The following is a 27564-nucleotide window of genomic DNA, read 5'->3' as shown; positions in this document are numbered from 1 at the left end:
GAAGAAGCAGAGCAGAAAGCAGTGACTAGGAAAGGCAGCTTGAGTGTTGCTGGGTGCAGCTGCAAGTCAAGGAGAGCAGCAAGGGCTGGAGTTTATCACTCCCCATTCAGGTAGACATTTATCTCCACCAAAAGGTCAGTGGTGCCAGTTGATTCAGGTGAACAGGAACCAGGTACACAGAGGGACCTTTGGCCACCCCTTTCCACCTCCATTTGGGACTTCACAGAAGAGGAAAGAACTCCACTTGTTTGCTTCTTGATGGAAAACTTTGAAAACATCTGGGAAGGCTCTGAATAGAGCTGTAACTATAATAGAATCCCAGACTGGCTTGGGTTGGAAAAGACCTCCAAGGTCCTCTAATACCAACCCTCCTGCATGGGCAGGGACACCTCCCACCAGCCCAGGTTGCTCCAAGCCCCATCCAACCTGCCCTTCAACACTGCCAGGGATGGGGCAGCCACAGCTTCTCTGGGCAACCTGTTCTAGGGTCTCACCACCCTCACAGAGAAGAATTTCCTCCTCATGTCTCCCCTAAATGTCCCCTCTTCCACTTTTAATCAATTCCCCCTTTTCCTGTCACTTCATGCCCTGACAAAAAGCCCCTCCTCAGCTTTCTTCTAACCACATCAATCCTAAGCATGGATTGAAGATCAGAAACCTGGAATGAGCTATGAAGTTCAGCTCCCAACTGCCACACAGACCCAGGTCCCATTGGTAGCTGCTCAACTGGATTCAGCTGGGATATTAACTCCAATGCAAGGACGTGCAGGACCTGGAAAGGGCTGCCCAGGGAGGTTGTTGATGCCCCATCCCTGGAGGTTTTTAAGGCCAACCTGGATGAGGTTTTCTGCAACCTGGTCTAGGGGTAGGGCTCCCTGCTCATGGTAGGGGGGTTGGAACTTGATGATCTTTAAGGTCCCTTCCAACCTTAATGATTCTGTGATTCTATTCCAGGATGAAGTTCAGTATTCCTGAGCAATACATCACCTCTGCAACATTCCCCAGCCCTTGGCTTTGGGCTGGTTGATAAATACTTGTCATCACTTGCTCTGTCAACACTAATTGCATGTTCAACCAGGCTCCAGCAGCACAGGCTTTTTTGCTTTTTTCTTCCTTTTTATTTCTTTTCAAATGTTAATAAATACAGCCCAGGATGGCAGTAATGATTTCTACATCAAGGAGCCCAGTGAAATGATTTGCTTTGAATTTCACCACTGCAGAGTTTATCATCAGAGATTTTTCTATTTTTAATGTTAAGATTTCTTTTTGTGAAAAATTAATAGAGCTTCCAACTCAGCTCCAAGAGCTTTTGTTGGCTCCTGTAACGACATGGGGAGTCTGTGGGGATGAACACACTCATGAGTAAATAGACACAAAGATGAGTCTTCATCCTTCCAAGTACTACAGAGCATGACCTGGTGCACACACAGCAGCTTCAAGACAGGCTCTAAGTGAAGGTCATGTATGGGCATAAGGGGAAATTCAGCCAAGTGGTCCCTACACACAGAATTCCAGACTGCTTTGGGTTATAAGGGATCTTAAACATCATCTAGTTCCACCCCCCTGCATGGGCAGGGACACCTCCCACCAGCCCAGGCTGCTCCAAGCCCCATCCAACCTGCCCTTCAACACTGCCAGGGATGGGGCAGCCACAGCTTCCCTGGGCAACCTGGGCCAGGCTCTCACCACCCTCACAGCAAAGAATTTCCTCCTCATGTCTCACCTCAATCTCCCTCTTCCAGTTTTCATCCATCCCTCCTTGTCCTCTCCCTCCCTGCCCTTGTCCCAAGTCCCTCCCCAGCTTTCCTGGAGCCCCTTCAGGCACTGGAAGCTGCTCTAAGGTCTCCCTTGAGCCTTCTCTTCTCCAGGCTGAACCCCCCAACTCTCCCAGCCTGGCTCCAGAGCAGAGCTGCTCCAGCCCTCCCATCATCTCTGTGGCCTCCTCTGGACTCTCTCCAGGAGCTCTATATCCTTCTGAACACAGTTCTCCAGGTGGGGTCTCACAAGTGAGGAGCAGAGGGGGAGAATCCCCTCCCTGGCTCTGCTGGCCAAGCCCAGGACACGGTTGGTTCCTGGGCTGGCAGTGCATGTTGCTGGCTCACGTTGAGCTTCTCATCAACCAACACCTCCAAGTCCTTTTTATCAGGGCTGTTTTCAATCCATTTAAATCCACCCAACCCTACCCATCTACTCCCTTATTCACCCAAAGCTGAGGCACATAATAGCTCTGGGCACAGAGTAAGGAAGGTGGGGAGTTGGTACCTCCAGCACATCCCTCATCGTGTCCCCATCCCTCGTGCCACAGCTGGAAGGGGACAAGGTGTCACTGATAAAACACCAGTGTGACAAAAGAGCTGTGATGGAGCACAATGAAACACAAAATAAAATACTGGAAGCTCCTGGATCTGTGCTTCATCTACGTTCTTTTGTCCCTCAAGCAAAGTAAGAGATTCAAAAGGGTGTAAAATCACTGCAGTATTAAGGCCTGACATGGCTGGAGTGAAAGACAAGTAAAAAACTAAAGAGAATCAGTCCTGTTTACTTCTGAACCTACCAAAGTCCAAATTCCCTGATTTACACCCCCATCTCCCTTCTTCCAGCTCATCCCATGAAACCATCCAAATATCCAGAGACCTGACGCTGTGCCCAGTGAATGTGGCTTCCAGGAGCTGTGTAGTTGTATTTGATTCAGCTCTGCAGAGTGCAGCTTTCTGACTCCACCACAGAGAACAACATCTGCTCTGACCAAGCCTGGAGCCTGCTTTGCTTTCAGAAGGATCTGTCCAGGCAGGAGAAAGGCCAAGCTCAGCTCTCTGAGCAGCTCTTGAAGGATCATTTTATCACCAAAATTGATTTACTGATTTTTGTAACATAGTTTCCCTCTGATGTTATAATTGCAACTTAACTTGGAAGGAATTAACATTATACAAGAAAACTCAAATAAAACAGGGAAAGCTCTTCAGCAGTGATTTTCTTTCCTAGAGAATTAAACACTGGCTTAATTTGCTGAGCTAACTGGGACAGCCAAGTTCAAAGCCAAGAAAAATCTTTCCATCCCTCAGGTCAGATCTCATTGCAGTGAGACAAACTGCAGAGGATCTGATCAGACACCACCGTCCTGCCTAGAAGGCACCAAGGACACCAGCAGTGGTGTCCTACCACATCCAGCAGCTGTAGGAAGCCACAGACACTCTTCCTGATGAGCAGGACAAGAAACCCACACTAGGATGGTTGCTGCTTGCCTTCTTCACCCCACAGTTGTCTTGTTTGCCCTGACCCTCTCGCAGCATAATCACGACTGTTCACTACACAGAGGAACAGCTGATGGCCTCAACTGGGAACTAGAAGTCCATCATTCTGGGTATAAAACATGAGATTTCCAGGCTAAAAGGGGCTGTATGAGATTATCTAAACTTATTTTTTTACAGCACAGATGATAAGGCTCAGTCCAGACATCAACGGATTAATGAGTTAGACTTGCAAACCGAGTACAAGAGCATATAGAGAGAGGACAAGGGGGAATGGCTTGAAACTGGAAGAGAGGAGATTTAGATTGGACACGAGGAGGAAATTCTTCCCTGTGAGGGTGGTGAGAGCCTGGCCCAGGTTGCCCAGGGAAGCTGTGGCTGCCCCATCCCTGGCAGTGTTGAAGGGCAGGTTGGATGGGGCTTGGAGCAACCTGGGCTGGTGGGAGGTGTCCCTGCCCATGCAGGGATTAGAACCAGATGAACTTTTAAGGGCCTTTCCAACCCAAATCATTCCATGATTTTATGAAGTCCAATCCAGATAAGGCTCAGCCTGTGCACCAACAGATCTGAGAGCCACAGACCAGTCCAGCACCTGGTTCCACTGAAGCAGGTCTCTTAGCAAGACATCTGATCGTAATTCCCCATTTCACCCATGATGCTGTTGCTGCCAAGTGGAAGTGCCAGACTGACTATTGCTGGGTTACAAGAAACACATCATTGCACAAGGAATCCACATCCAGCATCATCCCAGTGCTTCCTTACTGCTCCCTGTGGCCTAGTGTAGTTGAAGTTTTAAAAGCAGCAAAACCAAGATTTGTGTCAAGGAGAGCTGGAGAACTGAAAGAACCCCAGTGGGAGTGTCTGAAAAGCAGAAATGGAATCACTTAACAGCATCTGGCCTGTCCTTCAGAACAATTTTAATGTAAGTAACAGCATCTTGGCAATGGAGGGCTGGGAAGTTTCTGACTTCTCATAAAATCACTAAGACTCACTGGATGTTTCTTCATTGCCAGCGTGTGACTGAACACCAGTAACACCAACACCACCTGTGCAGCTCTGATTCTGTTTGCATCTAGAGGGATGTGCTCAAGACATACAAGGTCCAAAAGCACCCACGCTGGCCCCACGTCCTGGGCCCTGGGCAGCTGGGGAGGAACCAACAGCAGTTAATGAGATCTGTGGCATTAAGAGATGCTGTAGAGCATTTGTGCCTAATGACTCCTAATTCTGAATGAGCTAGGAAGCTCCTTACCCCTCTGATGTGGTATTAAGGACATGGAGCTCCTGGGGAGAGTCCAGAGGAGGCCACAGAGATGATGGGAGGGCTGGAGCAGCTCTGCTCTGGAGCCAGGCTGGGAGAGTTGGGGTGTTCAGCCTGGAGAGGAGAAGGCTCCAGGGAGACCTTAGAGCACCTTCCAGTGCCTGAAGGGGCTCCAGGAAAGCTGGGGAGAGACTTGGGACAAGGGCAGGGAGGCGTGGGATGAGAGGGAATGGTTTCAAGCTGAAAGAGGGGAGATTTAGGTGAGACATGAGGAGGAAATTCTTTTTTGTGAGGGTGGTGAGAGCCTGGCCCAGGTTGCCCAGGGAAGCTGTGGTTCCCCCATCCCTGGCAGTGTTGAAGGGCAGGTTGGATGGGGCTTGGAGCAACCTGGGCTGCTGGGAGGTGTCCCTGCCCATGCAGGGGGTTGGGACTGGATGATCTTTAAGGTCCCTTCCAACTCAAACCAGTCTGGAATTCCGTGAATCTCTGATTAACAACGCCCACAGCCAGATCATTCAGGTAGGAAGTTCATCCAGGTAACTCTCAGAGGTGTGATAGTAATGACCCAACTGATACAGCTCAGATGAAACTCAGACTGTGCTGCAGACCTCCTCACAGTCTCATTTCTATTTCTCAAGCCCATCTATTAAAAATTCCACAGGTACTATCCATGCTGCACCCACATTTTATCAAGGATGGGGAGAGTGCATGCTTCAGATCATGTTATATCCTTGGTAACTACAGAGCTCCTGTAGTTTATCAGGGATAACAGAGCTGCATCCTTGCCAGGACCTGATCCTGGAGAACCTCTACACTACACAAAACCAGAGTGGTCAGGCACTGGGAACTGCCAAGAGAAGCAGCAAAGAGAAAAACCAGACAACTCCGATGGCCCCATCAGATTTAACAAAAGATACTTACAATGATTCAAAAACACAGAACAAGAAAGGGAAGATAAAAGAGAGAAAAAAGCCTTTGCAAATGCTTACAGGCCCGGACTTAATGAGATGTCAAATCCCAGCTCCAGAGAGCAAAGATGCAATTCCCTTGTCACCCTTCAGTTCATGAGGCTTTGCAGAAATTCTGCTGGAACAGATTACTTTCTATTCAGAGAAATGCAGTGTTGTCCAAGAGTGAAAAGCTGCTGGCATATTTAATAAATATGCTGGATGGGTAAAATGAATAACATCATCTCCCAGTGAGCCCTCCAGTGACTACACAGTTAACACAGAGAGGAGATCTCAGAAGACCCACAGTGAGACACTCTCTGTTCTCATACAACCTGACATGGTTTATAATATACAGGGTTAGAGAAGAACACGGGATGTAAACTGGAAAAGCTTTCCTGCTGCTTTGACCAGGTATAAATGACCAAAGCAAGATGGACCAAAGCCAGGGTTACTCTCTCCTCAGCTGCTGGAAGATGGCTTTGCTCCCCAAGTGGGTCTTGAAGATCTGAGGAATGAAATAACAGAAGGATATCAAGGAACAGGACGGTCAGTACTGGTACTGCCTCCAGTTGACCCCACTGCTCTCCTGGTGGCTCAGCCCCACAGAATGGATTATTCTGTGAAGTTTTTCCTTCTGTTTGGAAGCAAAAATGGTACAGCAGACAGGAGGTTAGAGTCCATAGGAGAAGAAAAAGAGAAGATTTCATGAGGACAGTAATTCAAGACACTAATTATATCCAAAACCTGCTCCGCATCTGAACGCTGTGGTTGCACATCTAATGAGCCAGCTAAAACAAGCTGCTCTACTGATGTCCTTTCTGGTGGCAGCAATCACATCTGCTCTCCATCTCATCTGTCATGATTTATAATCTGTCTCCCACTTCTCCTCTTCCAACTGTCACTGCAGCTGCAGCCCTGCCCAGCAGAGGAGAAACCTGCAGCTCAGGCACCTCACTGCTTTGTGGGACACGGAGCCACCACATGCAGGACTTCAAGTTTCCTCCTCTTCTGTGTGCACCCTGTCCTGAAACTATCTACTTACACAAACATTGGCTTCTGATGCTCAGAGAACTCCCAGTTGGAGCTGCCCAACTTGCTACCAACAGCTTTAATAATTTAGTTTTTAGCTCTGTATTTCTGCAGATTAGAGTTGATATCTAGAGATACTGGCCATGGATACCTGCATATAAGAAGCTTCCTGCATTCATTTTGTGGAGCTCCTGCTCATTCTATTTATATTTCAAAATCTGCTTACTGAGTTACAAGTGCTGGAATCAGCAAACTTTCCTCTGGAAGTCATATGGGAAGCATAAGGGTTGGATTCTCAGACTCAGCTCTCCACCAGGTCTCTGCTGCTTGGTGAACAGCTTGTGTTTGTCCCTCCAGTTGATGGGAGGACACGATGATGGATTCATCTCTGTGATTCAGAAACATGGCACTCACTATGGTCTGCTTGAGGAGAGCATTACAAGAGAAAAACACTGCCCTGTTGTTGTTATGCTATGGGTACAGACAAAAAGCCACGGGGAAAACCACAGCTCCACCTCTGCCACAAATGGAGCTGTGGAGATGATCCTCAAACACCAGATCCCACCATGATGTGCTTGCTCAATTACCCTGGCTCAGCACAGGCCTTGCACCAGCACAGACAGCTGGACAGCAGGCTGGGCATGGGAAAAAAAATGACCTCATGTATTTTGGTGACATGTGGCATCCAGCCCACAGCTGGAGTTGGCAAAGTGACAAAGTACAACACAGCTCTCCTGGCTCTGCTGAGGTACCAAGTGCTGGCACGTGGCTACCTGGTGGCAAGCAGAGAAGCCCAATGTGAGCTATAACATGTGCAGAGCTCAGGAACTGGCACAAGGAACCATGACAAACACCCTGGAGAGGTGACTCCAATGGCACAGAAAGGCAGAATTCCAGTGGAAGCAGCAGGGCTCAGCTCCCTGCTGCTCTGCCAGGGCTGGAGCTGCTCCTCAAAATCCCACTATCCCATCCCCACCCTCACGAGGTGCCAGCAGGCACCAAACTATTCTTCCTTTTCTGAGCAGTATGTAAGGAATCCCAAGAAATCCCAAACCCCTTCTTTTGCTTCACCTTGAATTCAAACAGCACCTTTGCTTCCTCGAGTAAAATCCATCCCACAGGAAGGCAGAGAAAGCACTTCAGACACAGCCTGAGTTTTGGTGCAGAACTGAGCATTTCAGCTGACAATAAGGCAGAGTTTCTTTGCAGAATCTTGTCATACAAAAGAGGAAGAAAGTCAATGAATCCAAGCACCATCATGGCAAAGTGAGCTCCATTTGGAGAAGCTCACTGGCTAATTTTTAAGAAGCTGATGTGTCATGTCAGGTCCCATCCCTCATTTAAAGCTGTTTGTTGTATCCCTGTATTTTTATAAATATAATTTTCACCCACTTTTTTACCTCTGCCCTTTCTAAATTAATTATCTCTTGACTGGGGACTGTTACTTGTCAGGCAGATTCAGGATGACACTGAGATGAAAAAAACACACCTTGTTTTTTTCTCATGTACACACCCTATCATTTTCCTGGGTACCATACAAACCCATTAATTTTGTGTAGGAAAAGGCTCCTGTGGCAGCATCTCCCGAGGGAAGGAGGAAAATGCAAAATACCTTCATGCTCCTGCATTCAAAGACAGCTCTGCTGGAAACCATGGCAACCTGGCATGTGGGATCAGAGCCACATCCTCCTGTTTGGATGGCTGCTGCATCTAAGCAGGGTGAGCTTATCTGGGGCTTTGGGGACAGGGACAGAGCTGGTCTGGGGATACAGAAGAGGAAGGAGGAGCTGAGATGCCCTCAACAGGGACCATGGATCCACCAGTGCTTCTCCCTGGATTTCTTTATTGTGTGTGATCTCTCTGATTATTAGATACCTTCTAACCAAGGCCATGAGCAGGAGCTGCTTGAAGCCTTGGGGCACTGAGGGGAACATCTAGTGCAGAGCATTGACTGTCTGTGCCACATGCCCCAGCTTAGGTTTCAGAGCCAGCAGAGCCCAGTGATGCCATCGCTGAACCTGGCACCAACACCTGATCTGGAGACACCAAATGCCTGCCAGGTCTCTCAGGTCTCTCTCCATACCTGAGCATCCAGCTCTTCAGGAAACCCACCACAGATGTTTAGGTTTTCACTAAAACTACACCTGCAGTAGCCATGAGAACAGCTCTGTCCAGTGACATGGTCCTGCAAGATCCTCCTCCCAAGTTCTCTACCAGAAGACTCTCCTGCATCGTCACCAGTGACTCCTGTCCTGGCCACTCTTGATCTTCTTTGAGAAGGAGAAAAGCTTCTGTCCCCATCTCATGGGAAACTCCAGGGTGAGTGCAGTTAACATCTGTGTTCCTGTCCTGGCCACTCTTGATCTTCTTTGAGGAGAAAAGCTTCTGTCCCCATCCCATGGGAAACTCCAGGGTTAGTGCAGTTAACATCTGTGCAACAGCACAGACCAGGAGCAGGACAGAGCCCTCCTGGCTAAAGAACAGCTTATTCTCTGCAGACAAAAAGGGTTCCTCCTCATGCTGACCTGCAGACTGGGCTTAAAGCCCAGCTCAACAGAGCCTCTGCTTGCCCCACACAACATCCCAGCTGTGGGTGGGAGAAACACCTTGGGTTGCACTTCCAGAGCTCAGCAAACAGGAGCAAGCCTGTGCCAAAGGCACCACTTGAGCAGGTTCTCATTTTCTCCAGGTTCCAGCCCCAGGAGCAGCACGTCCATGGCCAAGCTCATCATCCTCAACTGCCCTCCTGGCAACAGAGGGGATCGAGTGTGGGATCCAGCTCATCCAAGGCAAAGGCTACAAGAAGTCAGATCATTTTCTTCAAGTACCAGAGGAGCTCAGAATGACTGCTAGAGTGTGCTTGCATCCAAAATGAGGTGAGATGGACCCAGACCAGAGGTGGAGCCCTTGAGGTGAAGATCTAAGGATGCTTCCTTCTGCTACAGGCCCATGGATGCTGGGAAGTTCCCTGAGCAGAGAAGGCAAACAGCCTGTTTCTACCCTGCTCCAGACTGAGCAGTGACATCAGGGGACACACCACCAGCACACCCAATGCTGGGTGGTCCAGTCCCACCCTGAGAAGCAAAAGCCCAAATGAAGGCAGCCATGCACGAGCAACAGCACAGAGTGTCTTTTTCCTCCCTTAGTTCTCCTGTACAAGAAAAGAAAACCTGTGAATCGACCTCCAAACCCTGTGTGTTGGCTAGAAGAGCAACCTGGAGAGATTCATCTCATGCAGTTTTATCTGTCAATACTGAAGATGTCTCCTGGTGAGCCCATCACCCTGAGCTCCCTCCATAAATCAGAAGGAGGAGATGCTTCCCAGGCTCTCTTCATCTGACCTATTTTAGCCTTTTAGCTCCTGATGATATGAATCATTCTTATTTCTCTCCTCTGACTATAAAGCAAGTCTAGACAAGTAACTCAGATGTTGATACTTAAATCTGGACACAGTAATTTCACTTCTGTGGTCCATGTCTGCCTACAGCTCTCTGACTGCCTTGCCAGAGCAAATCACTTCACTTCTGTCTCTCTCACAGTCCCTTCAGCAGCAGCACAGGGATAAAACATTTTATTAGGGTTGTAAAACCATGGAATATAATTGCATGGAAGTTTCTGATTAAGCCTAGGCAGAAAACAGCACAGATTCCAATAATTTAGGTTAAGAAATACAAGTGTAAGAGTGAACACACCACAATAACCACTTTCTGTGGGCACCAGTCACAAAGGATGAGGTCGTGCCCTAAAATGTCTGATGTTATTTGTCAATTAAGATGCTCACTTACTAGAGCTGCAGTGCAGCTGGGGAGGTCATTACTGCAATGCTGGTTACATGCCCTGACAAAGGCTTTTTGGTGCCCTGTTCTTAAATAAAGGGGGTGTCTGGGGGACTTCCTTGCAGAAGGGCCTGCAGAGATTCCCCTTTGATGTCCATCAGCCTCTGTGTTGGACAGCAAGAGCCCAGGGAGCGTTCCAAGAGCATCTCAAAAGGCTCCATCAGAAATCTGGAGGATGGAGACCCCACCATTTATCTTAAAAACGTAAGAAAATGCAGTAATTTCTGGGCATTGTGTTCTTCCTCTCCCCTCTCTGCTGTGCTTCTGAGAAGATGGGAACTCTCATTAACCAAGTGGGAAAGATCATCCGGTTGTCGCGCCACGGACATGAGGCCCATTACCCCAATTCCCTTCATCACATTCTCCCACCTGGACACTCTGTCAGGGTAAGTCAATTAAAAGCAGCTTCACAAAACCACATTTCACTTCCAAGCTCTTCTCCTGGGGTCAAAAAACCAAACCAAAAACAGCCTCAGGCATCAGCCTGGCAAGGTCACCGAGTTGCACAGGAAAGGTTCATTTCTGCAGCGCTGGTTGATGAACTTCAAGAGGAGTCTGCACAGTTGCCACATCTTAGGCACTGGAACAGGTTGCCCAGGGAAGCTGTGGCTGCCCCATCCCTTGAAGTGCTCAAGGGCAGGTTGGATGGGGCTTGGAGCAACCTGGGCTGGTGGGAGGTGTCCCTGCCCATGCAGGGGGTTGGATCTAGATGATCTTATGGTCCCTTCCTACCCAAACCATTCCAAGATTCTGTGTTACTCCAGATATGCATGAGGGGTTTGGGAAGAAGGAGATGTTAAAATAATGGTATTTAGGAGCATATGGGGGTTTTATGATGCATTGGTAAATCAGCCATCAACATTGCTACTTGCATGTTTAAGGTCTCCTCCAACCAAAACCATTCTATGATCTTCTCAATTCCCAAGCAAGCAGAAGGAAATCAAGCTGGCTGTGAACAAACCAGATGCAGGCAAATTTTCATGGACTACTTCTGAGAGCTCCATCAGTAGCAAGTTGTGCTTCTTTCAGGAGGAATAAAATGAAAAATCATTACTTCTCTTAATGGTTGCTACGGGTTTGTCGTGCTCTGAGCAAAACACCTCAGTATCAGCTCTTCCCTGGAGCTGGACAGGAGGATTTTGAGCTGAACCTCAGGGGTCCCATCTATTAATGACCAAAATGTATCCTGCTTCATTATCTACCATCACAGTATAAGGCAAATAGTGCACATTAAACATTAGATATATTTATTAGTCCTCCAGTACCTATGGACTGGCACTTGAGGCTGTGGGAGCTGTTACATCCATTGCAACTTCTTGGTCACCAGTGGGAAGAAGCTGAGGAGTTGGCTCTGCAGGGATTCCCCACCTGCCAAGAGCATGAGTGTTCGCTACACCTGAAAGTCACCATTCATTTCTCATAGAATGGATTGGGTGTGAAGGGACCCTAACAATAATCTAGATTCAACCTCCTGCATGGGCAGGGACCCCCCCCCCCAGCCCAGGTTGCTCCAAGCCCCATCCAACCTGCCCTTCAACACTGCCAGGGATGGGGGAGCCACAGCTTCCCTGGGCAACCTGGGCCAGGCTCTCACCACCCTCACAAAAAATAATTTCCTCCTCATGTCTCACCTTAATCTCCCTCGTCCAGTTTTCATCCATCCCCCCTTGTCCTCTCACTCCCTGCCCTTGTCCCAAGTCCCTCCCCAGCTTTCCTGGAGCCCCTTCAGGCACTGGAAGGTGCTCTAAGGTCTCCCTGGAGCCTTCTCTTCTCCAGGCTCAACACCCCAACTCTCCCAGCCTGTCCCAGAGCTGCTCCAGCCCTCCCATCATCTCTGTGGCCTCCTTTGGACTCTCTCCAGGAGCTCCATATCCTTCTTAATACCACATCAGAGGGGTAAGGAGCTTCCTAGCTCATTCAAACCCAAAGCCTGAGCAGGGACCTATCACATCACCAGGAGCTTGCTGAGCAAACAGGGGTTCCTTTGTTCCCTCCTGCTAAAATCCCACCTGGCTGCACACCTGGTACCAGTGCAAAACCACCTAAAAAGCAGCATGTTTGAATTTCCCTCTGGATTTGGTGCTGGGAACCACCTTACCCATCACTGTGAGAAGGAACAGGAGCATTTCTGGAGCCAGAGGAACAAAGCCCCTGCATTGCCCACCTGCAGGCACTGCTACCACACACAGCAGCTCTCACCCATGGGTGCCCCACCCACCACATCAGGACCCTGCACCTCAGTTTTCTTCTCATGCTAATGAAGGAAAGCAGTGAGTTTTCAGAGCTGCTCTCACTCCGGTTCATTATGGCAAGTGTAATTAATGATAATTGCTGGGCCTCTGGCTGCTGTCCCCTCACCCAGCTGAGCACAGCCCTTCCAGCCAGACCAGTCAAAATCACAGGGGCCAGACAAAACCAGTAGCAACTGGGAGGGAGAGCGCAGAAGCATTGCAAATGGGCTGGAAAGGCACTGCAGAGTGACAAGCACTTAACATCCTTCCTCAGAGTCATTAAGTAACAACCACTGATGATGTGGAGACACCTGCTGCTGGGAGATGCTTCACAAAGGGTTGGCTCGACACGACAGTTGTGCAGAACCTTCTACAAGAGGCAAGGTGCCCATTGGGAGGAGCTATGGACTATTTTTCTACTGCAGCCTGTTTACCACAAAATGTAAAGTGGTAAATGACTCTGACACTGCTAAGAGCCACAGCTGCTGTCATCTGCCAGGTGGCTCCTCAGTCCCAGCAGATACCATCCTATTTCCTTCAGACTGACCACAGGCCCTGGGAGATGCACTGACGTATCCTTGAATCCAGGTGTTCCCCTGTTTTTTATAATCATATTTTAAGAAATAGGCAGGCCAAATGGAGCAAAGCTTTTGAGATAGACTACTAGAATGACAGACAGGAGTGTCTGTTTCCCCTCTTCAGTGAAACAAAGATAACGTTGTTAATAGTGATCACTGGGTTTAGGGAATATAAATCTAACCATGATTAAATTCTGTTCCCTGTGAGCTAAGCCAGGAACTCAGCAGTTATCAGGACAGAGATTATGGGTGCATTTACAGTCCAAAACTGCTAAACCCTGATTCTGTTCCTTATTTTGCTTTCAAAAAGACACGTAGTAGGACTATAAGGAACACAGCTTCAAAAAGAAGCCAGCTGCAAAAGCTACATCCACACTCTTCATCCCTCATCTCCTTATTCTCTGCTCCACGTGGCTTCAGTTCCTTTGGAGAAAGGGAGGATCATTCCTCTTCTCCTGACTGAGCTGGCATGAAACACCAACACCCCTGGTTGATGCCTGGGTGGGAGCAAGTCAAGCTGGGGCCTTCTGAGGAGAAGCTGATCTCATCCTAAAGATGACCATGATGTTTGCCAGGCCAGTTGAGTACCCAGGGGTGCTTATTTCTTTCCAGGAACAACACAAAGATCTCAGGTGACTAGTACAGACTTAATGTAGACAGAGCCCAGCCAGGTGAAACACATCCACATGCAACCTCACAAAATGAGATGATTCAGATAATAGTACAAGGTGAACACATTTGTAAACTGTGGCTTCTCAGAGCATTTGCTTACCTAGGATCACAAAGAAACTTGGTCTTTTCACCTTCTTCTCTCCAAATAAGCCACTCTCGGAAAGAAGGATGAACAAACATTCGCGTCATGTCTCTACGTTTGATAAGAAACATAGAAAGGTTCTCCATCCTCTGCTGAAAGTCCTCCCACTCCAAAGTGCCCTCAATGTTACCTGCATTAATGGCCTGAAAAATATGTTCATCTGTTAAAGGATGCAGAGATGCCACTGCCACATTCAAGAGAGGCATAACCCGATCAAAGGAAGACTGCGTTGGGAACTTCATATTGCACTGCAACAGGTAAACTTCTGACAGGGACACTGGGACTACTTTGTAGCTGGAGCTTTTCAGTACTAGGTATCCTTTCTCTATGAGATCAAAAGTGAGTTTCAGGTACAGGTAGGACCCTTGGCTCAAGGTCTTGAGGTGAGAACTGAGTTTGCCAAACGTCGTGTTGTCCATTTTGCCGTTAAGGGAGATGTTGTTCTGGATCTCCGAGCTGCTGTGTATCCGATGAAGGATGTAGGCCTGCAGGTCCTGGTCTATGGCTTCATTCTCTTCCAGTCTATCCAAAAATATTCTATGGAAGGGCAACAGCTTAATTATTTCCTACAAAGAAAGAAAGAAAATAAGGGCACTCATGCTGGCAGTGTTTATTATTCATTAAGTAAACTTAATTCGAGTTACAATAGCGCCTTTGAGACTCCTTTAAGACCTCTTCCATCAGGGCAAGCACACAAGGTGGCAGTTTGTGCCCTCAGGACCTGCCAATCTCATCTATAATCAAGTAGATTGTGTGTGAAATGTGACAAATTAAAATGAAGGACACAGATCCTGATACTGCATCCACAGGAAGGGCTGGAAAATACACACAGAGCCCTTGTTATTCCCACCCCACCCACACAGCAACCTGCCATCCCTTCTGCTGTCAGGTCAGAGGGAATGAGCTGTGAGCAACCTCTGGGGCCTGAAGGAATTTGGCTGAAGCCAAGCTCAGGACTCCCCAGGGGTGTGATCCCCCATCACACAACTGCTGCCAAGGGGGAAAAATGCAGGGAAACGTCAGGACAGAAACCAGCAAATCTCCCCCAGTGCAAAACAAATCCATCCGTCTGCTGCAGGACGGGGTGGCCAGGGATCCTCTCCCCTCTGCTGAGCTCACTGCTGATGCTCATGCAACAAAAAGCAAAGATCATCAAAGGCCTTTCCCAGAACTCCTACGTCACGAGCTCCGGGCGCTGCGAGGGGGGAGCTGACGCAGGGGAGCAGCACAGGGTGGCTGCAGAAGCCATCAATTCTCCAGGAAAAAAAATCAAGAGGGAGAGCAGGGTGCCAAGCTGAAGCCTGCAGTGGAGACCACGGGGCTGCCACCGCCCTAATTAAATGAAAAATTAGAGGCAGAGGGATGCAATTTACCTACAATTACAAAAAGATTCTTCCAAATGATGTTGAATCTACTCTGTTACTGAGCGAAAAAAGGAGCTGCAGTACAAAGCAGCCCCTGTGCTCTCTGGTGCCTTGGGTAGCAGCTGCTGTTCCCAGCTACAAAGCAGTCCTGATGGTGCTGGAACCAGCACATAGCTTCTGCCAGGAGGACCACAGTAAATCAACCTGTGGATCTCAGTAAACAGCAGCAAATCTCAATAAAACTGCTTCACAGAGCTCGGTAAAAATGAGCTGTGCAGCCTTGTGCTGATGAAAAACCAGCTAATAATGAAAACATGAGAAATGGAGAGAGCTGCAGACATGTCCTTCTGCCCAGAGCAGCTGGTGCAGTCCAGCAGGGCTCTGAGCTGGTTCCCAGCTTGGCTTGTCCCTCCATATCCATCTCCCCTGGGCTCCTGTCTCCAAGGCTCCATGTGGATGTTCCCACAAGTGATGCTGCACATCAACAAACCCCACTGTGAAACAGTTGAGGGAGCAGATCTGCCCAAACTGGGTCACTGTGTTTGCTTCCCAGCTTGCTGCTTTCAGACGAGCAGTGGAGCCAAAAAACTAAGGTCAGTGTCCTCCTCATGCCAAGAGAGTGGTGAGCAGTAGCCAAGGACAGGCTGAAGCTAAAACCTGCCCAGCTGCAAACTAACATCAAAATACTTCAGAACAACATTCAGCTCAGAGCTTCAGCACCTGCTCAAGATATTCTTCACTGAGCTGAACAACATCCTGGCCCAGCATGGACTCCTCCAGGCTGAAACAATCCCTCTGGGTCCCACAGGGGGATGAGGACAGACAGTCCTTCCCTCTTCCACATGGGGCAGAACAGGCTGGCAGACATCAGGCCCTGCCCTCCCAGCAGGGAGGGTGAGGAAGGAGCCTCTTGGCACATGAGATGTCACTGCAAAATGAACTGAACTACTTGAGGTTGAACATTTATTGACCTGAATAAGTGACGCTGGATGAGATCCTTTCAACCCTGTACAATGAACGTGGGGACATGAATGTAAATCCAAGTACAAAAAAGCCAAACTGATAACCTGAAATAAAGGGTCTTGACTAAGACCTTCCCAAAGCCCATCATAAGAATGACACAGTTTGTCACAGTTCTTGGTCTCAGCATACCTGTAGACTTGTCCTGACTGTCACAACCAGCTTCAGCCAGGAAGGGAATTTTCCAATCATTTTGCTCAGGAATGATACTATGGTGTCTCCATAATCGGGCTTGTGAAATTCAGCCTCATTTAAACCATCAATTAATATGATGAAATCTTCATCAGGGATCTTCCTCTCTGAGAGAAGGGGGAAAGGACATGAGACTACAATTACTGCCAAGTCATTTTCAAGCATCATCAGATTTTGCTGGAGAATAAAAAAAGGCACAGTAGCAGCACCTTTGTTATGATACATTAACTGCATATTAGGCAGTCCCACACGTACACAATTTCAATGTTTATATGTATTTTAGTTATGACAGACACAACTGTGACACCTCACAGATCAAATAGCTGCTAATCTTTTAAAAAATTACTTCTTCCACAAAGTCCAACAGTTTTGGATGTGAATCAGGTTCTGATGGGTTTTAATAAGTATATTATTTGTGGTTCTCTATGTTTTTTGTAGGAAACTCTCACACTGATGTTAGTTTGCCCTGATTTCTGCAACTGCTAAATGAAGGTTCCCCAATAAATTCACCTCCCCAACACCTCTAGATTCTTCCAGTTTTGGTGTCTGCACTTTAGGTTCTGGCTTGTTGATCAGCTGAGGTCTGGGCAAGTGTTTGAAACCTGATTCATAGGCAAAATGTGAGAAGAGAAAACCATCAATCTACAGGTGTGGGGAAGGGAACTCAACACAAGGTTACATCTTCTCTTCAACAGACACTGTGCAAAACAACTTCAATATCCTAGAGTCTGACCACAGGTCTGTAACCAAACCTCTATTACAGATGAGTTGGGGGGGAACAGAAAAGATCCTACAAAAAGCAAACCACAGGCTTTTTAAACAGGGATTTTTGTGCTGCTGGGGAACACAGCACCCAAAGTGACCCAGACAATAAAGTTCCTGTATCAGACACTGAGAACTGAGTACAGCTTCTTTTGGACCTTCATCTTAAGCTCAAGTGGGATCTTCTCAAAGGTAACCTTGCTGCCTAAACTCAAAATCAGGTGGGAACAGGAGTCTGTTGTTGGAATTTGCTATTAACATGTGCTACAGGTTCTGGTCTGGATAATTTGTTCTCCTTTGAAATGCACTATGGGTACATCCTACTATCCAAAAGCTCAGCATTCCCAACAGCAGCTTAGCTTTCCCCTTTGACTTTAAATTGCAACTTTTCTATAAAAAGCCAGCACAAAATGTTCCTGGATGACATGAGCCACCTCTGGGGTGATCCAGGGAGAAAACACCTTGTGCTTGGTATTGCTGAGCATTAAAATCCCATCTTGTCCTTGCCTTACATTACCAAGTTGCATTTCTTTCCTACCATCCTGTTAATATCCATCCAAACCCCAGGTATTTGGTATGAAAATTATAATAGATCCGTTTTCAGTTAACTTCACAGGGAGATTATTGGGTACACTAGAAAATACAGTTTATGACTCCCTGAAACCTTGGAGTGAATACAGTGCCTGAGTTTTATACCCACATCTCGTGTTTCTCATAAAGCCTGAGGGAGAGAGAAGGCAGAGAGTGGGGAAAGAATCAGAACTTTGTTCTCCTATATAATATCTAGATTTCTTGAGATTAAAAATATATATATGTGAGAAAGGTGACTCTGACTTTCTCAGTGACATTCACCATTAACAGCTGTGCAATAATTTCATCCCGGCAGCACTGAAGCTTCAACACCACCTTGTAAAAGACCTGCTGATATATTTACAGAGTCTTAAATGTTATATATTTTAAAACCAATTTCCAGACACTGTTCATTCTGTTACAAAACACTTGGTGCAAATTAGCTTGCCAGCACTCTTGATCAGCAAGGCTGAAAGACCCCAGTCCTGCTCATTGGCTCCACTGGAGCTGTGTTGAGTGCAGAGCTCAAGAGGGGAAAAAAAAGCTTTTATATAAAATTTTCCCACCCCTCAGAACTTAGGACCACAGGAGGCGTCAACCTGCTTGGCACAGAATAACAAGCAACCTCTGAAATGCTCTGAACTCAAGAGCTGAAATACCTCCCAAGGAGTTACTGTAATCACCACACATTATTTTCTCTTCAAGCAGTGGTTCCTAAATGTATTTTGGGTTTTTTTTTTTGCCAAGACTGTTGGTAGGAAAGAGTAGCCATGCTCCTCCTACAGTGACATTTCTCCATGCCAGGAGAATCAACTGCTGTGGAGCTGTGCTGGCTCTGCCTGTGCTTTGTGCCTGGTGTGCTGGACCCAGATGTTGCTGCTCAGAGCCTGGATGTGGCGTTTTGAAGAATTGATTTGATCAACAGGGCTTTGAGTTTGGTGGAAGCTGCATCTCCTTCACCTTGGCTCCTACAACTGTGCTACATCAGGTGGTTACAGAAAATTATCTGAACTGTTTGCAGCCAACTTGCAGCACAACATTGTAATAAACACCTTTTTGCAGGACAACAGAGTCCTGAACCCTGGGAGGCTCAGATAGTTTTCATGGCAACGAGAAAAGAGCTTAAATTTAGCGACTGTCACAGCTAATTAGTTGTATCTTGCAGAGGAAAGAAAAGGAGACAAAACCAATGCTGTGTTAGAAAAAGCTCTGAAATCCATATTCAGGATCAGACTTGTTACCAGCTCCCCTGGAAGCTTTACACAGGGTGTCTACAGAGTTTTATGGTACCAGATCTTTTGGTGAAAACTTCAAATTCTTGATGACATGTAAAGTAATGAGGGAGAAAGGGAACAACATGCACCCCCTAAACAAATAAAGCAGAACACACTGCTTTAAGCAGAGCTGTACAGGGAAACTGCTGCTTGTTTTCACCTTCGGAACTCCAAGGCCACGTTTGGGATGGGGAAGCAAGAAAAGAGAAGGCCAAAGGCAGATGACATCAGCATCTCATTTATGGCCTGAAGTCAGGTCAGCAAGACTGGGGAGGTTAACCCCTTGCTTCCAAACAAGCACAAGGGGATATGGTCAGCTTCTCCTGTCTTTAAGGATCATCTGGATCCAACCCCCCTGCATGGGCAGCGACACCTCCCACCCGCCCAGGTTGCTCCAAGGGTTGCTGCCCTTCAACACTTCCAGGGGTGGGGCAGCTACAGCTTCCCTGGCAACCTGGTACAGTGCCTCACCACCTTCATAGTGAAGAATTTCCTCCTAATGTCTCATCTAAGTGTCCAACCTAAATCTCCCTCCTTCCAGTTTAAGGCCATCACCCCTTCTCCTATCGCTGCACGTGCCACAGAAGGACAAGCCAACCACTTCGCTTGAAAGCCCAGACACAACCCAGCAACGTTTTCAAAAAGAATCACGAAAGGAGGTAGGGAGGCCCCATTTCCATACCTTTGTGCAGGTTTTCCAGGGGCTCCAGGACCCCCCTGCGGAAGGAGGCCATGGGGTCCTGCACGCAGGAGCGCAGGCTCAGCAGGCTCTGCAGGTGCGGCTCCCGCAGCAGCTGCTCCCGATAGGCCACGAACTGGGGCGAGCGGCACAGCAGGGCGGCCACGTTGTGCACGAACTCGGGCACCAGGCAGGTATAGGCATTGTCAGCCTGGCAGTAGTGATAAGCCACAACCTGGGCGAGAGGAGAAGAACAAGATCAAATCAAAAAGCATCTTCATCAGATGGAGTCGGGCAAGTTGTTCCAAGCAGCGGGTTTTGTTGGGGGAGTTCGACGTCATGCGGCAGGCGAAGTCTTTAAGAGCACCAAGTGTTAACCACCTGTGACAAGGATCCAGATGAATCAGTTGGTAAAAACAGGCACTGCTCCTGAAAAATGACTGGACCTGCCACTTGAGGAATAAATGTAATTAAGCTGTAGCTGCTCACAGAGAAGGACAGTGACAGGAACTGACAGATCGGAGGCCCTGCGCAGAGCAGGGAGCGACAGGATTGTGCTCCGAGCTCTGTTGAAGGACCTGGCGTCAGTAATAACTTGTGATTGTTTCTTTGAACTTATTCTTCATCTGCTGTTTTCAAATGTCAAGCTCTGCAGAGGCACACAGAGCACCAGCTGAGCACCTTACAGCAAGGTGGCATCTGCAAACAACAGGTTCCCGTGAATGGGGGAAATGTCAGGGAATGTCAGACTCACCACACATGACTCACCCACCATGATCCTGCTCTTCATTCACAAAAACAATTCAATTAAAAAAGAAAAACCTTCCTCTTTTCCCAGGTCACCTGATTTTCCCAGCCTTTCAAACTTTGCCAGAACCCACTAAATTCTGCACATCTATTAAAATAAGCAGAAAACCAGGGATATTTTCACCATTCAATCTGCCAAGTTCCTTGTTTTCCTTTTGCAATATAAAAAAAAATGATCCACAAAATCTCTCTCTGCTGGGAGCAGTTGCCAGGCTGATCCAGCTCCACTCCAACCACCAGCTCCTGCTCCCTCACTGGCACCAGCACCTCGTGCCATCACCCAGCCATTTGGTGTGAGCCTCTGCCAGGTCAAAAAGCTTTTCCCCAGCTCCCACTCACTGTGTTTTCCTTTCAAATGCCACTGAAAGTATCTAAAAATATCCTGGCAAGGCAGGTGGGATCAGTTTTCTACCAAACCCACCACTGCCCTTTGTAGCAGAGAATACAAATATTGTGAAATAACCCCCCATTTCTGAACTGGGGAAGGACAATGTCACTGAGGACACTGTGCACAGCAGATTCCTGGGGCCTCCCTGGAGGTGTGAGCTCAGAGGAGTCGTGGTGGGGGTTGGTGGCTCTGGCTCAGGCTTTTAGGCTCTTCCCCAGCAGTGACCAGCCCTGAGGTGGCAGCAGCTCCAGGGGATGGGGTGGCATATCCAGGCTCTGGGCTCTGCTGCTGTCAAGGATGGTACCAGAAATGGGAGCAGGAAGATGTGGTGTCCTCACCCACTGCTGGCTTGTCATTTTAAAATAGAAATACATTAAATTACCAAGGGGGTGTAGTGCAGGTTTCCTTTCACAGTCAAAAGGAGGTGTGATGCAATGAAGAGAAAGGTCAGCTGGTATTTCAAGAATCAAGCCCTGATGCATCTACTTAAGTTTTAATGGATACCTCTGAATTCCTAACAGAATTTTTCCTGCCAGCTAGTTAAAATATCATGTTTTGCCTTAGAGAACAGCACTGGGTAAAGTAATAATGAAGGTAGTGATTTCTTTTCAACAATGCAGTTTATTTGGGGATTATAACTTGTGGATTCTTAAGTGGTTGTCCCTTGACAGCAGGTTCCCAGTAACAGAAACAAAACTGCTGTGCAAAGAGCTCCTATTTCCTACACAATTGGTGTGCAGACACAGAAATAAAGTCTCCTGTTTAGGAAAGACAATGAACTTCCAGGAATCTATAAAGCCACACTGTGGAAATAGAACAAACCTTGTGTCCATGAAGGGAATGGTCACTGCTGGATACTGGGACACACATACAGTTACAACTCACTTAAGTGAAGACCCTTCATGTACATCCTTCTGTCATAGAATCATAGAATGGTTTGGGTTGGAAGGGACCTTAAAGATCATCAGATTCTAACCTCCCTGCTATGAGCAGAGACACCTCCCACCAGCCCAGGCTGCTCCAAGCCCCATCCAACCTGCCCTTCAACACTGCCAGGGATGGGGCAGCCACAGCTTCCCTGGGCAACCTGGGCCAGGGCCTTCCTACCCTCATGGTGAAGAATTTCTTCCTGATGTCTAACCCAAATCTACCCTCTTTCAGTTTAAAACCATCCTATCACTACACTCTCTGGTGAAAAGCCTCTCCCCATCTTTCCTTCTTGTGCTGGATTTGCTGCTGTATTGATTAAACCTTGAACAGGAGGACAAATGCAATCCTCAATAGCTGGATATGAAGCTAAACCAGCAAGCAGTGAAGATTTTGGAAAGGCAACCAAAGGGGGAGGCATTTCAATGTTCTCAGAGATGCAACTGTGGCAGAATTTCATCTTGACGTTATTTATTCTCTGTGACATTTTCTCCATCTCCAAATCAAAGCAGGACTGCCAAAAGCCAGGGCTGGTGCTACAAATCCAGCTCCTCACTTACACAACCAGAGCTGGGTGGGAAACCGTTTTCTCATCCTGTAAAACCTTCCAAGGTTTCAAAAATGTTTTCGTGTTCCACCCTTGGGAAAGAGACAAGGGTTAATGGGGAAAGAGACTTGAGAACAACCAAGGGGTTGGTGTGGATGGGCTCATCCCTAACGGATTCAAACCCTGTTCTTTCTCCCCTGCATTAGATGAACACCTTCAGCACCAGGCCACTAGTGCTCTGGGGAAGGTCTCTATCCAATTATTTCATGTTATATACTTTATTTATTGCTCAAGGATCCAGCAAGAGAGATGGATTGGCATCCCCAATGCCTAGGTTTCTTTCCTAAGATACAGGAGACCATGTCTATAGACCCTGCTCTACACCTGAAATGACCACTCCACACGCTCGCTGTAATTCTGGGGTGTTCTTACTCTCCCCTACTTTTGCTGAGCTGGACAAGCCAAGAAGTATATCCAAGATATAAAAACAAGAATTTCTATGGCCTGGAAATAAAATTTTCAGTGAAAAACATGTGAATTCAATAAAACCTTCGTTTTCCATAAATCAAACTACCTGGCTTTAAAAAACTGCTTGAAAAAGTTCCAACCATCTCTCATCATAAACAAAATCCCCGAATGAAACATGTAATTTTAGCTAGAAACTGTGTTACAATAAATGAAATCACTAGGGAACAACATGCACTTCCATAAGTAGGGGCATGCCTGGATGTTGCCACCAGTAAACATTTAGTTTGTCTGATACAATTTAAGGCATAATTTTTCTAATCATAATTTCCATGGGAACTTTGTCAACACGTAGCACGGAACACTATAAAGGCTAAATGGGACTTCCAAAACTTTTAAACCTTTATGTCAGGTTTGTTAAATGACGTTTACAAAGTTGGATGCTGAAAAACTCCTTGCTCTGAAGTTTGATTCAACTTAAATCACTGGATTTCAAACACTTAGTACACAGCTCCTTGAAGCAACCCTAACCTAAGAGAAGTACATTACAACAAAGGATGGGAAAAGCAACACCTAGATCAAGAAAAACTGTTCAAAAGATCTGCTCATGTCATTTTAGTAAGGGCTGAGAATGCAGTTTCAACAAGTGACTCTCTACTGAGAAATCAAGGCATGATGTTGCTTATATTATTAACTGTCAAAGCCAGAAGTTACAAACTTGGATAATTTCTTAAATAAGCTTGAAGGGATCTTCCCAATAATTCACACCTGTATGATGCAACTGGACTTCCAATCATTATCTCTTCCTAAAATGCTTTGGAGAGTCTAGCTGGGTACACACCAAAGAAGTACATTACTTGTGAGCTGTTCTGTAGCCAGTATTTTTAAACATGAATTGTGTGTTATAAGGCTTGAGCAACAGCAGCAGGGGGGAAGGCAGAGCACGGCCTCCAACAGAGGAGGAGCACTAAAGGAGCATCAAAGCTCCCATTCACCCAGAAATAACACAAACTTCACCTTCTTAACTGCTTAAGAGGAATTTGAAAGACATTCTCCATTTTTTCTTTAGGTGTTAAATCCAGCTCATGAGTCTCTTCTTCCAACATCAGCCACCCTACTCTCTCTGCCACAACGGCTTCCACTTCTCCCTTCATCCAGCCTCATGTAACCTTCACCTTCCTGGCACCCTTTCTGCTGCCCTTCTCCTCGAGTTCACCCCTTCACCCACCCTGTTCTTGGCTGCAGGACCTGGCAACAACATCCCAGCCTGACATGCAGATGCTGTACATCGTTCCCACAGTTCTCCTCCCCACACCAAAATGCTTTTCCAAGTTAAGGCCGTGCAAACTGTGCTCCAGATCTCCAAGGCCAAGGGACTGATTTCCCTCTGGCCTGGCCTCAGCTGAGCAGAAATGGAAGAATTCCATGAAATCAGAAATAAAAAAAATATATAGGGAGATTTCCATATAAAGGTCAGGACCTAGGAAAACAGCTGCTGGAAGATAAAGGAAGAGACATGGCTGTCCTAAAAGTAAAGAACAACAGAAAACACTCGTGGAAGAGGAAGCAAAAGCTGCATGAACCCAGAGGCAGGATGAGGGTAGAGAGGGCACAGAGAGCAGAAAAAAAAATGAGGTACAAAAGAGATTTCAAGTCACTGTTCAAGAAAAGAGGGAGAAAAGAGACTGAACTGAAAAGGGGGTAAAGAAAAGAGGGAGAAAGGGGAGGAAATGACATGTCAGGAGATAACAGTAATACGAGAAAGGCTGGAAGGACAGTGTGAACATCAAAGGAGAAAGGGGCTGAAGATGGCTCAAGGGAAATCAGTTATTTTTACTTAATAGGACAGGCCAATTTTAAGCTCTTCTCTGGCACTATTTGAGAAAAAGAATCTCCTCCATTTCAGCAGCATTCCTTGGACATCACACTGCTGCTGTGGTTTGTATCAGCTTCCCTCTGGAAGTGTGTGGGGCAAGGAGGCAACTCGGCCAACCCCCCTCAAAAGGACCAACCTCCCAGACCCCTGAGCCCACAGCAACACCCCAGCTCCTCCAGTGCTCTTGAGAAGCCTTCAAGATTGTATTTTAACTGTATTTCTGCACCTAACCAGATTCATCTTTTTCTGACCCACACAAAATAGCTTCAAATAAACCCAATGTGATGCTTTCACCTGCCAAAAATGCCATTTGCCAGGGATAACACTGGTTGCAATCATGGAAACCAGCAGTGCTGTATTTCACCCACTGCACAATGACCAGGCACACACGTGGTGACCTAGTTTATCAGGGACATTCGTTGCTTTTACACAGCCAGGTGTACCAACAAATGCCCTCTGAAACTCATTAGTGTCACAGGGCATCAAGGCTCAGGAGTAATGAATCCCTCCACCTCTAGGTAAGGTAGGAGGACTCCTTTTCTTTTTAAATGCCTGCAGCAACAGTAACACCACTTTGGCTTCAGGCTTGGAGGATGGGGGAAGAAGAAGCTCTGAAGCCACCAGCAGAGCTCAGCATCAGCTGAGTGCTCTAATGCCATGGGCATCCAGCTCCTCCACCAGCTGCTCTGCAGCAGGGATGACCCATTAGTGCAGCCAAGTTGCCTTTCAGGTCCATTTGTCTAAGTGCTGCCTCCACAAGCAACCCCACAGCATCCAGGAACCCAATGAAAACAGCTGTTCAATGGGTTAATTAAAACTGGAAAGCCAATCCATTAAAAATCCTCTGTGAGCAAAGAATAAAACCTTCAGGGAGAATGGGGAAGGTGACCCTGACTAGAGGGGACACAGTTCAGGCTTCTTCCTTTGAGGTGAATTGATTTCACCCTGGGCCATCGTACCTCCAAATTGTGCTGGTGTCCCTTGCTGAAAGGCAAAGGTCACCCAGGACACATGTTTGTGGGTCAGTGTTCATCAACACAGGCAGTGGTTGGTGGGAAAGCCTCTCATTTCATTCCTCTGAAGGATCAGCTCTGGACAAGCAAGGTTGAGTCACCATTCCTGGAGGTATTAAAAAAATGCACAGACCTGGTGCTCAGGGACATGGTTTAGTGGTGGCCTTGGCAGTGCTAGGCTTACAGCTGTACTCCCTTGGGTTAGGGTACCCTGGTTTTTTTGGTGGACCCACCAGTGAGGATAACTTCAGCTAATGCCTAAACCATTTGGATACAGTTTTCCTGGCACAGTTTCTGAGGACACAAATGACACCTGGTACTGGGTTTCTATCGTGCCTCATTTCTAAGTGTTTTCCTCTCCATGAGTTTGCTGATGAACACTGAACTAGAAATCACGGGTCACTTCAAACTGCTCCCTAAGGACACAAGAAAATAATGCTCTTTTCCAGCATGGTAAGGAAGCTGGAGCAACATGAGTGGAGCTCCTGCCAGGCAGTCTTCAGTTACTTATTTCTAAAATTAATAATTTGTTCATCTCTGACAACAAGAGCTAAAAGCAACCCTTGCCCCCAAGAACTTACTGCATGAAAAACAGGCAGATAAGTACAACCTTGTGTAATCCAGAGGAGGGAAAGCAACTGTTCACCTTTCATTTCTGTCATCATAAACACACAACTTCTGAGTTTTGGGCTAAGTGACATTTTCAGAAGGAAGGGAGTGGGTGGGAGGGACGACGTGCTGCCCACCAGCATTCTGGAGCCTGCACCAACAGCACCTCAGCCTGTTGGGAGATTATTAATCCACTTTCATAACATTCTGCATTTCTCCAGCACAACAACCACGCACAACCTGAGAACATCCTGCTCTGCTCAGTGCAGGCAGAGGTGGAACATCTGGAACATCTGCACCCAGCCTTATCTGGTGCCTCACACATGTTTCATGTAACTCCCAAAACATTTTTGACAACTGCGGTTGCCCATCACTGTCAACACTTTCTTCCCTGCTTCAATTCTGACTCTGGTCTTAATGCAACCATAACGCACACATTTCCAAGAAATATTTTTTCAACCAGACTAACCTAAGGTCAGTTTGTCCTTCACTTCCTCAGGCTCTTTATTCTTCAGCCAGCTGAACAAAAACTGTTTTAAGTAGGCCATCAGCAGTTCTTTTTTTATTCCTCAGCTACTAATACAGGAACGTGCTGCTCTTCCTTCTGCACAAAAGAACATTCCACTTCCCTCCCCCCTTTCGTTTTTCAGACATATAGATAAACCTTCAGCTTATCTATATGAAGGGTCTTCCTAAACTGTCCCCAACTAATGTCTGCTGGAGAATGTGGCCTCAGACATTCAGATCAGGCAGCTAAATTATTTTAACCAACTCTTTTTATTATTGCCTACTGAGACACTCAGTGCATTTGCTCTGTTGCAGAGTTCAGCACCTTCAGAGCCTCTTATGAAGAAGAAATTCTCATCACCTCTCCCAGGCCAGGCAGATGCATGTGAGGGAGGTTCTGGACGAGGCGATCGCAGGGAACAAAGAGCTCGGCGCTGTTATTTTAATGGATTTTCAAATTCTGTTGACAGGTCAGTAATCCTTTTCCTCCCAGTGTCACTCAAAGACTTCAAAAACCACAGCTGGGGTGGAATAGTCAGTGTTTGTTTTATCTAGGAGGACATCATACGGCAGGGCTCTTTCTAAGCAAATCAATTTATCTGCTGTTGACAGCAGGA

General features: G+C 47.1%; 1 protein-coding gene across 1 annotated transcript in view; it reads right to left on the bottom strand.

The window, feature by feature from the left end:
* TANC2 (tetratricopeptide repeat, ankyrin repeat and coiled-coil containing 2) overlaps positions 1-27564 on the bottom strand; it is a 192334-nt gene that overhangs the window by 32350 nt on the left and 132420 nt on the right. Inside the window, exons 11-13 of the mRNA XM_009999327.1 lie at positions 19812-20043; positions 16464-16630; positions 13906-14513 (exon numbers count right to left, since the gene is read on the bottom strand). Of these exons, the coding sequence (XP_009997629.1) occupies positions 13906-14513; positions 16464-16630; positions 19812-20043 (1007 nt within the window). The remainder of the gene's footprint in view (positions 1-13905; positions 14514-16463; positions 16631-19811; positions 20044-27564) is intronic.

Source organism: Chaetura pelagica, unplaced genomic scaffold (genome assembly GCF_000747805.2).
Source record: "Chaetura pelagica isolate M959 unplaced genomic scaffold, ChaPel_1.0 scaffold625, whole genome shotgun sequence".
Taxonomy (NCBI): domain Eukaryota; kingdom Metazoa; phylum Chordata; class Aves; order Apodiformes; family Apodidae; genus Chaetura; species Chaetura pelagica.
Note: the sequence above shows the minus strand (reverse complement) of the source record. Positions and strands in the feature narration are given on the sequence as shown.